Source organism: Pantherophis guttatus, chromosome 13 (genome assembly GCF_059756535.1).
Source record: "Pantherophis guttatus breed Tessera chromosome 13, ASM5975653v1, whole genome shotgun sequence".
Lineage (NCBI taxonomy): Eukaryota > Metazoa > Chordata > Lepidosauria > Squamata > Colubridae > Pantherophis > Pantherophis guttatus.
Window position 1 is genome coordinate 9,362,020 of NC_142075.1, and position 15,259 is coordinate 9,377,278.

The 15,259-nt window shown below is 44.6% G+C and overlaps 1 protein-coding gene across 3 annotated transcripts in view; it reads right to left on the minus strand.

Moving 5' to 3' along the window:
• Positions 1–14,832, minus strand: part of RASL12 (RAS like family 12) — a 30,057-nt gene extending 15,225 nt beyond the window's left edge. Inside the window, exons 1-3 of one of the 3 annotated variants that reach the window (XM_087878315.1) lie at positions 14,732–14,832; positions 1,591–1,717; positions 224–280 (exon numbers count right to left, since the gene is read on the minus strand). In XM_087878315.1, coding sequence (XP_087734441.1) covers positions 224–280; positions 1,591–1,708 — 175 coding nt within the window. In that variant the 5' untranslated portion in view covers positions 1,709–1,717; positions 14,732–14,832. Of the gene's footprint in view, positions 1–223; positions 281–1,375; positions 1,569–1,590; positions 1,718–9,964; positions 10,329–14,731 lie in introns of those variants that run through there. The other 2 variants (XM_034424750.3, XM_034424749.3) reach the window with 2 other exon arrangements.
• Positions 14,833–15,259: the final 427 nt, after the last annotated feature.

Genomic DNA, 15,259 nt, shown 5'->3' on the forward strand with positions numbered 1-15,259 from the left:
GGGGATGCACGAACCTTTGAAGCGTGTGTTATCTGGATTAAACCTGGATTGCAAGTGGTTTTCCCAAACAGGTGGCGGGCTCTGGTTGACTTGATCTGGGATCAGAAGCTAAGCTGGTCTAAAGCTGTTTAGTCGGCATGGAAAACTCATCAGGGAATCCTGACCGAGTTGAGATTGCAAAAGGGCAACATTGGAAGCATGAAGGAGACACATTCAGACTTACCCAGATTAGGGTCGTATTCGCTTATAAACCTCTTGGTAAGAAACTTCACCGTTAGCGCTGCAAGGAAAGAGAGAAGGTTATCATATTTCTTCTGCAAGGGTCATCTCCAATTGTAGGACTTTTTGCTAAATCAGTTTCTCCTTCAACTAATTTGAGATTCTTTCTTGGCAAAGCCCCTTAAAAGAATATCCAGAAGCTTCAGGTGGTGCAAAAATGTGACTGTATGGGCAGTTATGAGCAGGGGAGTTGGATTAGAAGACCTCCAAGGTCCCTTCCAACGCTGTTATTCTCTAATTCCTAGAACTGCAGAAATTACACCTCTGCTCTGCAAGCTGTACTGGTTGCCAGTTTCCTTCTGGGTTTAATTAAGGATGTTGGTTTTTAACCTTAACCAGTGTGTCAAAGGTGCTTTTTCAAAAAGCAACTGGGATGTTTTTCCTTGAGGAAGAAGAAGAGTACTTATCCTTTCATCCCCTAACCATCGCAACTGATGAAGCTTCTTGGTTGAGAAGCAAAACTACTCCTTCTCCTTCTCCTTCTCCTTCTCCTTCTCCTTCTCCTTCTCCTGCTCCTGCTCCTCCTTCCCCTTCCCCTTCTTCTTCTTCTTCTTCTTCTTCTTCTTCTTCTTCTTCTTCTTCTTCTTCTTCTTCTTCTTCTTCTTCTTCTTCTTCTTCTTCTTCTTCTTCTTCTTCTCCTCCTTCTCCTTCTCCTCCTTCTCCTCCTCCTCCTCCTCTTCCTGCTCCTTCCCCTTCCCCTTCCTCTTTCTCTTCTCCTTCTCCTTCTCCTCCTCCTTCCCCTTTCCCCTTCCCCTTCTTCTTCTTCTTTTCCTTCTCCTTCTCCTCCTCCTCCTCCTCCTCCTCCTCCTCCTCCTCCTCCTCCTCCTCCTCCTTCTTCTCCTCCTCCTCCTCCTTCTTCTCCTTCTTCTTCTTTTTCTCCTCCTCCTCCTCCTTCTCCTCCTCCTCCTCCTCCTCCTCCTCCTCTCTCCTCCTTTTGGAAAAAGAAAAAGTGCTTTTGGAAAAAGCACCTTACAGATAATTACGACCAGGATGACTGAGAATCTCCACAGACACATTTACCAGTGTGTTTTATCAGCCCAAACAATCAAGTTAATTGAGCAAACCATGATTAAGTAAATAATTGGTAAGCAGATACCAAGTCTACTTAAGAGTAGATGATGAAGCAGTGTCTTCTCCTGGACTTCTGGACTCCCCCTCAACCTGGTTTTCTCAAGACATATTGCATTTCCTTCCAAATGTCGAAAATTGCAAAATAGTGGATAAGGATAGTCACAGCTACAAAGAACCATCTTCAGAATAGCCCATGAGAACTGCGATGCTGCCGCAGAAGGAATGGAGTTGTCTCCTAACCTGATTTCCCAGATCCTTGGCAGCCCAGGATGGCCACGTTGCACTCCTGCAGAAGGTGTGGGAGGTGGCGTTCATTCGCCCAGGGGACAGTTCGAGGTTTGCCAAACATGGAAGACATCTTTCAACTCTACAAATAAAACCCAACAATGAATAATTCTGCATTGAAGGAAAATAGTATCAAGTTCATGTGAAGTGTTAGTACCACTTTATATTTAGTCAGATGAGACTAGGAGTATTGTGTTCAGTTTTGGTCACCATGATACAAATGAGATGTTGAGGCTATAGAAAGAGTGCAGAGAAGAAGAACAAAGCTCATTAGGGGACTGGAGGATAAAATATATAGTTGCAGGAACTCGGTATATCTAGTTTAACGAAGAGAAGGACTAGGGATGACAGATTACAGATTAACAAAGTTGGAAGGGACAAATGGCAGTCCAATCTCTTCTTGAAAGTCTCACGTGATGAAGCTCCCACAACTTCCGAAGACAACTTCTGTTCCATGGGTTGATTGTTCTCACTGTCAGGAAATTTTCTCCTCATTTCCAGGTTGAATCTCCCCTTGTTCAGTTTCCATCCATTGTTCTTTGTCTGGCCTTCGGATGCCTTGGAAAATAGCTTGACCCCCTCCTCTCTGTGGCAGCTCCTCAAGTATTGGAAGACTGCTATCCTGTCTCCCCTGCTCCTTCTCTTCACTAGACTAGCCATGCCCAGTTCCTGCAACTGTTCTTCGTATGTTTTAGCCTCCAGTCCCCTAATCATCCTGGTTGCTCTTTTCTGCACTCTTTCTAGAGTCTCAACAATTTTTCTATAGTGTGGTACCCAAAACTTGATGCAGTACTCTAGGTGTGGTCTTACTAGGGCTTTATAGAGTGGTATTAGTACCTCACTTGATCTTGATTGTATCCCTCTGTTAATGCAATTTAGGATTGCATTATAAGACATGATAGCAGTCTTCCAATATTTGAGGCTGTTTTAGAGAAGATGGGTCAAGCTATTCTCCAAAGCACCTGAGGGTAGGACAAGAAGCAATGGGTGGAAACTAATCAAGGAGAGAAGCAACCTGGAACTAAGGAGAAATTTCTGAACAGTGAGAACAATTAATCAGTGGAAAGACTTGTCTTCAAAAGTTGTGGGTGCCCCATCACCAGAGGCTTTCAGATAGCCACTAGATAGCCACTTGTCTGGAATGGTATAGGGCCTCGTGCTTGAACAGGGGGTTGGACTAGAAGACCTCCAAGGCCCCTTCCAACTTTGTTATCCTGATATATTTTTTTCTTTTGTTGTCAGTATCCACTGCACAGATTAAAACAGCGCATTAGCACTTCTAATTCAGAGACAATTCTGATTTTGGCAGAAATTTTTCCATGTCTGGTTTTGGATGGAGTGGCACTGCCCCCAGACAGTCCTGGCGAGCAAGTTGGGCTTACTGCTGGATTCACTTACTAAAAAAAACATCTTAAGAGTTGAACAAAATTGGCTTAACATGATGGAGGAATTCAGCCACGAAATACATGATTGATGGAATTTAGTGTTAACTAAAGTCTCAGCAATTTGGGTTAGAGTTTGCCCCTCCCTAGCCAGAAATGAGTCAGAATTCCTGAACATAACCAATGACTTGAAGACAAAATTATAGGGTTTTTTTAAAAAAAACCTAAACACAGCAATAGAAAGACTTAGCAATATAAATTAGAATGGAATGGAATAACAGCATTGGAAGGGACCTTGGAGGTCTTCTAGTCCAACCCCCTGCTTAGGCAGGAAACCCTACACCACTTCAGACAAATGGTTATCCAACATCTTCTTAAAAATTTCCAGTGTTGGAGCATTCACCACTTCTGGAGGGAAGTTGTTCCACTGATTAATTGTTCTCACTGTCAGGAAATTTCTCCTTAGTTCTAAGTTGCTTCTCTCCTTGATTAGTTTCCACCCATTGCTTCTTGTTCTGCCCTCAGGGGCTTTGGAGAATAGCTTGACTCCCTCTTCTTTGGGGCAACCCCTGAGATATTAGAATGCTGCTATCATGTCTCCCCTAGTCCTTCTTTTCATTAAACTAGACATACCCTATTCCAGCAGCCGTTCTTTATATGTTTTAGCCTCCAGTCCAGTGGTGGGATTCAGCCAGTTCGCACCTATTCGGGAGAACCGGTTGTTAACTTTCTAATCAGTTCGGAGAACCGGTTGTTGGAAGAAATCTTATTTTGTTTTTTTTTTTCCACTTTACAGGGCTAATCCTGTAAGGAAGGCAGGAAGGAAACATTCTGGTGTTGTTTCTAGCCTAATCTTTTTTTGCCCTGCTTACAGAAACTGCCTCTCCGGTTAACCCTTATTACATTGTAACAGCTAAGGCGAAGCACCCATCGACGTGAGTGATGTTGAGTTGGCCACGCCCACACAGTCACATGACCACTGAGCCACACCTGCCTAGCTGGTCATTACGGCAGAGAAGCGGTTGTTAAATTATTTGAATCCTACTACTGCTCCAGTCCCCTAATCATCTTTGTTGATCTTCTCTGCACTCTTTCTAAACCAGCGTTTCTCAACCTTGGTAGCTTGAAGATGGGTGGACTTCAACTCCCAGAATCCCCCAGCCAGCTGGCTGGGGGATTCTGGGAGTTGAAGTCCACCCATCTTCAAGCTTCCAAGGTTGAGAAACACTGTTCTAGACTAAATTCTCAACATCTTTTTTACATTGTGGCAACCAAAACTGGATGCAGGATTCCAAGTGTGGCTTTACAAAGGCGTTATAAAGTGGCATTAACATTTCACATGATCTTGATTCTACCCTTCTGTTAATGCAGCCTAAAACAAAGGTAATTTACACAACACTGAGGAAAATTTATCTAGTTGTGCCTTCAAATAAAGCAGTACACCTAGCTATTAGTCTTAGTTTATAGACCACCCGATACAGTAAGCCAAACTCTGCAAATGACAGGATGACACGGGGCATGCTGCCAGCTCAGCTGAAAGGAAGCAGTTGTCTGGCTTTGGAAAACCTGCCTCTCTCAAAGCTTCTTTCACTTTGTCCTCTTGAAGCTGAAGAAACCACCAGGGGTGGGCTTCAAAACTTTTAGCAAGGGGTTTTCTGCCTAGTTGCTGGGTGGACGTGACCATGGTGGGCGTGGCCTAGTCTGCACCACGGGGGGGCATTTTTGCCCTCCCCAGGCTCTGGAGGCTTTCTTTGAGCCTCCGGGAGGGCAAAAACGACCTCCCCAGGCTCCAGAGCCCCTCTGGAGGCTGGAAACGGGCCTGTTTCAGGCCTTCCCGAACTTCCGGTAGGCCTGTTTTTCGTTTCAGGCCTTCCCAAACTTCCGGTAGGCCTGTTTTTCATTTCAGGCCTTCCCGAACTTCCGATAGGCCTGTTTTTCGCCCTCCCCGGGTGTCCACACACATCCTGCATTCCCCAAAGTACTAGAAAGCAACACAAGGAGTAATGGAGGGAAACTAATCGAGGAAGAAGCAACCTAGAACTAAGGACAAATTTCCTGACAGTAAGAACAATTAAGCTGTGGAACAGCTTGGCTTCAGAAGTTGTGGGTGCTCCATCACTGGAAGCTTTTAAGAAGAGAGCGGACAGCATTTGTCTGAATTGGTATATGGTTTCCTGCAGCAGGTTGGACTAGAAGACCTCCAAGGTCCCTCCTGACTCTGTTATTCTGAGAAAAATGGCGCTTCTCCCCATCAACTCCATCTGGTTGACAAAGATGGAGTGCCTCTGGAGAGAAGAGAACAGAATGAATCCATCATTCTTGCGAATCAGAGCATTTTCATCAGGTAGAAGGTGATCAGGACATGCCCAGATGCATGGTTTGCTTCATCATCTCTCGGTGGAATTCCGCAGCAATCCAATTTTTTATTTCAGAACAGTGAGGCTGCTTATTTTAATCACTAGGACTTGTAAATTGTATCATTGTTTGCTCTTTTGTAATTTTATGGTTTGATTGTATGGAATTCTATTGCTGTAAACAAGTAGGACAAGGCATGAGCTGCTTCTTTTAAAGACAGTGTAAGGTAAAGGTAAAGGTTCCCCTCGCACATATCTGCTAGTCGTTCCCAACTCTAGGGGGCGGTGTTCATCTCTGTTTCAAAGCCGAAGAGCCAGCGCTGTCCGAAGACGTCTCCATGGTCATGTGGCTGGCCTGACTAAACGCCAAAGGTGCACGGAACACTGTTCCCTTCCCACCAAAGGTGGTCCCTATTTTTCTACTTGCATTTTTTTTTACATGCTTTCGAACTGCTAGGTTGGCAGAAGCTGGGACACGTAACGAGAGCTCATCCCGTTACGCGGCACTAGGGATTCGAACCGCTGAACTGCCAACCTTTCGATCGACAAGCTCAGTGCCTTAGCCACTGAGCCACCGTGTCCCCTAAAAGACAGTGTAGGCATATTTAAAATAAAAACACAAAATAGAGCTCTATGCATTGCTGAACTCTGGGGTCAAACTTAACTTCCAGGGTCTGTTAATCCAGGTCTGGAATGGGGTGGAGGGATCTGTTTGGAGCTGAGCTACTGATGTGCATCTTTTCTGCTTTAAGCCTTTTAGCACATCTGCTTTTGATTCAGAGAGCCCTGAGTTAGGATAAACACAATTTTGTTCACAGGAGAAAAGTCAGAATGGCTTTTGAACTGTAAGCAAGATAGGCCAGAAGAGAGGAGAAGAGGGGGAAGGTCCCCCCAAGTAGCAAGAGACAGCTGGGCTTCGTGTAACTCAAGTAATGTGCTACTGAAGATCAAAGATAAGAGTCCTGCAGCGTTAAATAAAAGCTAGTTTGTACAGCATGCTAGTCTAAAAGGGTTAACTATGGCTTAGTGCAGGGGTCTCCAACCTTGGCAGCTATTAAGACCTGTGGACTTCAACTCCCAGAATTCTGGGAGTTGAAGTCCACAAATCTTAAAGTTGGCAAGGTTGGACACCCTCGTCTTAGTGTGTAATGCAGATCTGAGTGAGCTGATAGTTTGGTGAGTTGTGTTATCTTTTTACCAGTTGGGTTAATTTGACTGTAGTTGGGGAAGCCAAGCAGTGGTGGGTTTCAATTTTTTTTACTACCGGTTCTGTGGGCGTGGCTTGGTGGGCGTGGCTTGATGGCTGTGGCAGGGGAAGAATACTGTAAAATCTCCATTCCCTCTCCAATCCAGGGGAAGGTTACTGCATTTCCTCCCGATCAACTGGGACTCGGGAGGCAGAGAACAGATGGGGGCTGGGCCAGTCAGAGATGGTATTTATCGGTTCTCCGAACTACTCAAAATTTCCGCTACCGGTTCTCCAGAACTGGTCAGAACCTGTTGAAACCCACCTCTGAAGCCAAGATTTAAGGGGATCTTTGCAAACACAGCCCCCAAAGATTTATCAACTTCATAGCATCGTACTTTTATTTAGCACTTCGACCTAAGCACAATAGAGCATGTTTTCATTCCACAAACAACATCCATCCAGGTAAGCTGAGTTAAAAGAACATCTGGTTTCAACTCCTCTGAGGAGGAGCTTCTGTAGGTGAAGAGGAGCTAGAAGCTGAATCTACCTGCTCTATCTAACAAAGTGAAATTCAAGGGTGAAAAAAGTAAGGTTCTACATTTAGGCAAGAAAAACCAAATGCACAGGTACAGTATAGGTGGTACCTTGCTCAATAGTAGTAACTGTGAGAGGGATCTTGGAGTCCTCGTGGACAACTATTTAGATATGAGCCAGTAGTGTGCAGCAGCTGCCAAAAAAGCCAACACAGTTCTAGGCTGCATAAACAGAGGGATAGATTCAAGATCACGTGAAGGGTTAATACCACTTGGTAAGGCCAACACTTGGAATACTGGATTCAGTTTTGGTCGCCATGATGTAAAAAAGTTCTGGAGACTCTAGAAAGAGTGCAGAGAAGAGCAACAAAGATGATTAGGGGACTGGAGGCTAAAACATATGAAGAACGGTTGCAGGAACTGGGTGTATCTACTTTGATGAAAAGGACTATGGGTGACATGATAGCAGTCTTCCACTATCTCAGGGGCTGCCCCAAAGAAGAGGGAGTCAAGCTATTCTCCAAAGCACCTGAAGGCAGGACAAGAAGCAATGGGTGGAAACCAATCAAGGAGAGAAGCAACTTAGAACTAAGGAGAAATTTCCTGACAGTTGGAACAATTAACCAGTGGAACAACTTGCTTTCAGAAGTTGTGAAAGCTCCAACACTGGAGGTTTTTAAGAAGCTGTTGGATAATCATTTGTCTGAAGTGGTGTAGGGTTTCCTGCCTAAGCAGGGGGTTGAACTAGAAGGCCTCCAACTCTGTTATTCTGTTCTATTCTTAGTCCAGCACCTTCTCCACTGGACTGCATAGGCTTAGGGATTGACTGGTCCAAAGTCAACTCATGACTAAGAAGGAACTAGCATCTGGGTCTCCCCTCTCCCAGTCAAGCATCTTTCCCACTAAACCACCTCTGTTTCATTCTCTCGTTTAATACCTACAAGAACCACACCCAAGAAATTCAAAGGTAGACTGGGAGCAGATCCCCCCATCAGAAAAACTTGAAACAAAGCTTCTTTTTAGATTAAAATCTAAATTTAGATCAGAAAAAGAACATTTAATTGGATGTCTATTTTGGGTCTATTGCAGTCAGTGGCCCAATGAAGAAAAGATGGACAAAACCCAGAATGACTCTGGGTTGAACATTCCTAGAACTGTTTCTTGTCTTTATTAAACTGATCCATGTGAACCTCTCAAATGTTGGAGATGGATCTTCTGCAAGTCTCAGGACAGGGACCTTGGCTCCTTTCCTCTTTTAAAAAGCTGGTCAGGCTCACACAAATTCACAAACCATCACAGCTGAGTTTGCACAGTACCCAAAGTAAGATAAGGACTTTAGAATAAAATGTGAACCCAGCATGGATTTCCCACAGGCCTGTAAATTGGAATTAAATGGAGGTAATATTGAGACCAGAAACGTGATATAGATACAAAAAAAAAAAAAAAGTCCAGTTGTATCCCTAATATTATCTCGATATTATAACATATTTTTCTTTGCTTCTTGGGTCGAAAGTAGAGTCTTACTCCTTCCCATCAAATAAAGATTGGCTGAATTCTCACAACATGTTGAACCACAAACTAGCCAATCTCATTGAGGCTGGCATCTTGTGCAAACTTAGTCTGTTGATGGTTTAGGGATGTCATGCACATCCGGAAAACAGGATTTATTGAGCCAATGTAAACACGGGCAAGCCTGCTGGGCAAAAACGCAGCCTGTAAAGATTTACTACTGTAGGATATGCCCCTATATTTTCTGGGTTGACCTCAGCCCAGCTCTTGTATATTAGAAGAATCCAGATTCATTGTTAGTTTGTAGCTGAGCGTGTTGTGCAAAACCTAGGAGGCAATGTTAATTGAGTAAGCTTAGTCAACCCTGGGGGAGGGAGTGAGGTATCATTCAAGACAGAGCCAAAAAGAATCCCCCACCCCACCCTTTTTGGTTCCTTTGGTTGGGATGCTGCACCAGCTACAAGGATGGAGCTGATGCCCATGGCTCGAGTGAGCAGAATGAGTCAGAAGAACCCCAAGCAACAGGGTTGGCTTTCCACATTTCAAAGTCAGGGGAAACATAGAATAGAATAGAATAGAATAGAATAGAATAGAATAGAATAGAATAGAATAGAATAGAATAGAATAGAATAGGGTAGGGTAGGGTAGGGTAGGGTAGGGTAGGGTAGGGTAGGGTAGGGTAGGGTAGGGTAGGGTAGGGTAGAATCGAATCGAATCGAATCGAATCGAATAGAATCAGAGCAGGAAGAGGAGGAGAAATAGAATAGAATAGAATAGAATAGAATAGAATAGAATAGAATAGAATAGAATAGAATAGAATAGAATAGAATAGAATAGAATTCTTTATTGTTCAAGTGTGATTAGACACACAAGGAATTTGTCTTTGGTGTATATACTCTCTGTGTACATACGAAGAATAAAATACATTCCTCATGAATAAAAAGATACAACACTTAGTGATAGTCAAGGTTACTAACAAGGTATCAAATCGTACTAGGAAACAAGTAAAAACAATATAAATTGAAAGATACAAGCGACATGGTTATAGTACTAAGTGGAAAAAGATAGGAAGATAAAAGATAAAGGAAAGATAAGGAAAAGATAAGGAAGAGAAGAATAATAGTAATACAGGCTTAGTAAATTATTTGACAGTGTTGTGGAAATTAATTGTTAAGCAGAGTGATGGCATTCGGGGAAAAAACTGTCCTTGTGTCTTGTTGTTCTGGTGTGCAGTGCCCTATAGCGTCTTTTTGAGGGTAGACGTTGAAACAATTTATGTCCAGGATGTGAGTAACATGCCCACTGCTACCTTCAAAAGGGAAATATTTCCTCCTCAGCTTTAACTGCCATGAACTAACTCACCTTCAGTTTACAACAGGAGCCCCATCAAAGAACGCTGGAGAAATTCAGCCCAGGTTAGACATCCATCCATTCATCCATCCGGGCTAAATCGGTGTCCAGCTGGCAGAAAAGCTCTCTCTAAAACTCTGGGGACCGACGTGGAGAGGTGGTGGTGGAAAGAAGCAAGCCTGAAGCCAGGACTCTGCAGCGGACAACCAAGAGGCAACCGCTCGCTCTGGACAGCTGCCGGTCGTCTGGATCTGCCTTGAATGAATGAGGCTGAGAGAGGGAGAAGTCCCTTCCCCTGGCAGTATTTGCCAGCTGAGCTCCAGCCAAATTCCTTGTAAGGAAAGCTGCTGCGGTGTTTTTGGCCTGGGATGGACACGTTTTCCCATCAACAAGAGGGCAGGGCAAGAGCGAAGGCCTTTCCCGCTGGAGGGGGTGAGGGGAACGTCAAGGATGCCCAGAGACAAGGGGGGAGAAAGCAGAAAAAGCCAATATGCAAGGATGCTTCCTGGCTTTACTCTTCAACTGGGAGGGGGGGGAATGAGTTGCAAATTTGTCCTGGGTCTCCTTTAGCTGAGGGTCTAAATAGAACAGAACAGAACAGAATAGAATTCTTTATTGGCCAAGTGTGATTGGACACACAAGGAATTTGTCTTTGGTGCATATGCTCTCAGTGTACATAAAAGAAAAGACACATTCATCAAGAATCATAAGGTACAACACTTAGTCATAGGGTAGAAATAAGCAATCAAATCCTATTAGAAAACAATCAATATAAATCGTAAGGATACAAGCAACAAAGTTACAGTCATGCAGTCATAAGTGGGAGGAGATGGGTGATAGGAACGGTGAGAAGACTAATACTAATAGTAATGTGGACTTCGTGAATAGTTTGACAGTGTTGAAGGAATTATTTGTTTAGCAGAGTGATGGCATTCGGGGAAAAACTGTTCTTGTGTCTATATCTATCTATCTATCTATCTATCTATCTATCTATCTATCATCTATCTATCTATCTATCTATCTATCTATCTATCTATCTATCTATCATCTATCTATAGAATAGAATAGAGTAGAGTAGAGTAGAGTAGAGTAGAGTAGAGTAGAGTAGAGTAGAGTAGAGTAGAATAGAATAGAATAGAATAGAATAGAATAGAATAGAATAGAATAGAATAGAATAGAATAGAATAGAATTCTTTATTGGCCATGTGTGATTGGACACACAAGGAATTTGTCTTTGGTGCATACGCTCTCAGTGTACATAAAAAGAAAAGATACATTCGTCAAGAATCATAAGGTACAACACTTAATGATAGTCATAGGGTACAAATGAGCAATCAAATCATATTAGGAAACAGTCAATATAAATCATAAGGATACAAGCAACAACGTTACAGTCATACAGTCATAAGTGAAAGGAGATGGGTGATGGGAACGATGAGAAGATTAATAGTAGTGCAGATTTAATAATTAGTTTGACAGTGTTGAGGGAACTATTTGTTTAGCAGAGTGATGGCGTTCGGGAAAAAACTGTCCTTGTGTCTAGTTATTCTGGAGTGCAGTGCTACATTGCTCGTTTTGAGGGTAGGAGTTGAAACAATTTATGTCCAGGATGCGAGGCGTCTGTAAATAGCCACCAGTTTAAAAACTGCCCCCCCTATGGGCAAGGGCTGCGGGTTTCTCTGTGGGAAAGAGACTTTGGGCGAATGCTAGTATAATCCTGCTCTTGGGATAAATATAGGCATCCAGAAGCATCTCTTTCAAGAGGCACTGCTGGCACCATATTTGGCATCGTCAGACAATCGCTAGTGACCTGGACTGACCCCCTAACTTGGCATCTTTCTAGTTTCACCGTCCACCCCAGCCTGGATCTTTGAGTTGTGATACCAGGGATGGATGCAGGATCCTGAACTCTTGCATATAACCCAGAACCCCTCCAAACATCGACAATCAAAGGAAGAAACGTGGTGTCCAAGAGGTTCCCCTAAAGGTCTTGAGATGACCTCAATCCTGCGCCAATGGAAGGTCTTGTCAAAAACATTTGACCACAGTCTCTGATAGAAGAACCCAGATTAATTTCTCGCCATTCTGGGTAAGAGGTAGGATTCAGCCAACAACACATCAAGCTGCTGTTTGTTTAATTGTGTTGTATTGAATGAACCATAACAGACTGGATTCAACTTAGACCAGTGGGGAAATCCAAATTTTTTTTACTACCGGTTCTGTGGGTGTGGCTTGGTGGGCGTGGTGTGGCTTGGTAGGTGTGGCTTGGTGGGCATGGCAGGAGAAGGATACTGCAAAATCTCCATTCCCACCCCACTTCTGGGAAAAGGATATTGCAAAATCTCCATTCCCACCCCACTCTGGGGCCAGCCAGAGATGGTATTTGCCGGTTCTCCGAACTGCTCAAAATTTCTGCTACTGGTTCTCCAGAACCTGTCAGAACCTGCTGGATTTCACCCCTGCCTTAGACACTGAAACATAAATCACAGTGGAGAAACCACTATAGTGGATTAATTAACCCATTAATCCACACCCTAGCAAATGACATGATTGCTCAGAAATTGCATGAATCCATCGACTGTGCCTGTGGAGATTCCCAGTCATTCAGATCATGGTTGTCCCATGGTTTTTGTTTTTTTTTTCAAAAGGCAACTGGACTTTGCTTGGGTTTTTTGTTTTGTTTTTTGCTTGAAAAGGTTTCACTTCTCATCCAAGAAGCTTCTTCAGTTCTGACTTCAGTTCAGTCAGAACTGAAGAAGCTTCTTGGATGAGAAGAGAAATGTCTTCAAGGAAAAAAACAAAGGAAGTCCAGTTGCTCTTGAAAAAAGCACTCGTGGGACACCCACTATGCCTTTTCCTTGTTCTTTTGCTTGGCTGTTTGTATGAACCTAGCTAGGCTGAATGGTCCTTTGCGATAATCCCTTGGTAGAAGCCATGGCAAGCACGCGGAGCTTTTCCATGGAAAGGGCAGATGTTTAAAGGGGAATCCAATCCAGTGTGCTTCAGACCAACTTGTATATATTTTTTCCCTTCTGCCCTTGGCCTGTTTAAAAATGACAGGCAGTCCTGTTGATCAATTAGAGAAGTCTTTCTGCTGAGAATGATTAAAACGAGATGTGTGTGAACTGCCATAATTCCCAGGCTAAGGATAGTAGACTTATGACAAGACTTCGAGTAAGTTTACTAACTATAATTATTACTGTAGGATTTATGGCATGCCTTTCCAGTAATGATGCTGGTTCTCTAATGGCATTTGTTATATTCGCGATGGGTAGGGAGAGGAGAAATGTTGCAGAAAAGGACTGGGCGTGTGAAACTCCAAACTTTCTTCTAAATAAAAAAACATGTTGAAGACTCTTGCATTGCTTTGCAGCCTGGCAGCTTTCTGCACGCATGCCAATGCACACAAAGACATGAAACGTTAGAAGTTCAAATCAGGTTGGCAGGAAGGTTTTGTGTGTGTGTGTGTGTGCATAATAATACTGGATTCTGGATTGTGCTTTTCTTGTTTTCAACACGAATCTATGATACAGATGCAAGGGCCCTCCAAAATTCCGCTCGTGATCGTTCCAGGAGGCACATGAGCCAAAAAAGAAATATTGCAGCCAAATTTGTAGGGTAGATTTTTTAAAAGTTAAAAAGAAGGGAGGGAGGGAGGGAGGGAGGAAGGAAGGGGGAGGTAGGGAGGGAGGGAGGGAGGAAGAGAGAGGGAGAAGGGAGGGAGGGAGGGAGGAAGAGAGAGGGAGAAAGAAAGGAGAGAGAGAAGAGGGGAGGAAGGGGGAGGAAGGGAGAAAGACAGGGTGAAATAGAGGGAGGGAGGAGGGAAGGAAGTGGGCGGGAGGGAAGAAGAGAGAAGGAGAAAGAAAGGAGGGAGGGGAGGGAGGGGAGGGAGGGGAGGGAGGGAGGAAGAGAGAGGGAGAAAGAAAGGAGGGAGGGGGAGGGATGGAGGGAAGGGAGGGGGAGGGAGGAAGAGAGAGGGAGAAAGAAAGGAGAGAGGGAGGAGGGAAGGGAGGGGGAGAGAGGGAGGGAGGGAGAGAGGGAGAAATAGAGGAGGGAGGGAGGGAGGAGGGAAGGAAGTGGGAGGGAGGGAGGAACAGAGAGGAAGAAAGAAAGGAGGGAGGGGGAGGGAGGAAGAGAGAGGGAGAAAGAAAGGAGATAGGGAGGAGGGGAGGGAGGGGGAGAGAGGGAGGGAGGAAGAGAGGGAGAAATAGAGGAGGGAGGGAGGAGGGAAGGAAGTGGGAGGGAGGGAGGAACAGAGAGGAAGAAAGAAAGGAGGGAGGGGGAGGGAGGGGAGGGAGGGGGAGGGAGGAAGAGAGAGGGAGAAAGAAAGAGAGGGAGGAGGGGAGGGAGGGGGAGGAAGGGACGAAGACAGGAAGAAAGAAAGGAGAGAGGGAGGAGGGGAGGGAGGGGGAGAGAGGGAGGGAGGAAAAGAGGGAGAAATAGGGGAGGGAGGGAGGAGGGAAGGAAGTGGGAGGTAGGTAGGAAGAGAGAGGGAGAAAGAAAGGAGGGAGGGGGAGGGAGGAAGGGAAGGGAGGGGGAGGGAGGAAGAGAGAGGGAGAAAGAAAGGAGAGAGGGAGGAGGGGAAGAGAGGGAGGGAGGAAGAGAGGGAGAAATAGAGGAGGGAGGGAGGGAGGGAAGGAGGAGAGAAGGAAGTTTCTATTTGGACTTTATGTGTTCATTCTGCCTTGGGGCAATAACTGCGGATCCAATGCCAAAAAAATTCTTGCTAGAATCCTTTCACCTCTGAACACCCAACTTCATGCGTTCAGCAGCACTTACCTTTTTAAAGGGCAGCTTTTGACCTGGGTAGTGGCTTCTTTGGATCATCTGACTCCGGCTCCATGCACATCAGCTACTGCGTGCACAAACACACACACGCACACACCTGTAATAAAGGAGCAAGGAAATTCGATGGGTTTCAGAGGAAACAACATACGTGGAAGCCGATCCAAATGGGAAATGAGAAAATTACAGGTCTTCACTTTATACTGCACTTTAATTTTTGTAAACTTGGGTTCTGGCAAACGTCCATCCTTCTAAACAGGAGGCCAAACATCGGGAGATTTACACAGGCCTGTGGTCAGGTTGCAACCATCAAACTTTCTCGTATGAAAGAGGTGAATCAGGAACACTTTATCTTTTCCATGCAATGCGAGTTTGGGGAAAGACGGGGGAAACAGTGTTGGGTGTGTGTGTGTGTGTGTGGGGGAAACGGAGCACAGTTGGTTCATTTGCACCCTCAGCAAAATCTGGATCGAGCGAATGGGCAGAAAAGTTTGCAAGTTCTGATTTCTTGATTTTTTCTTT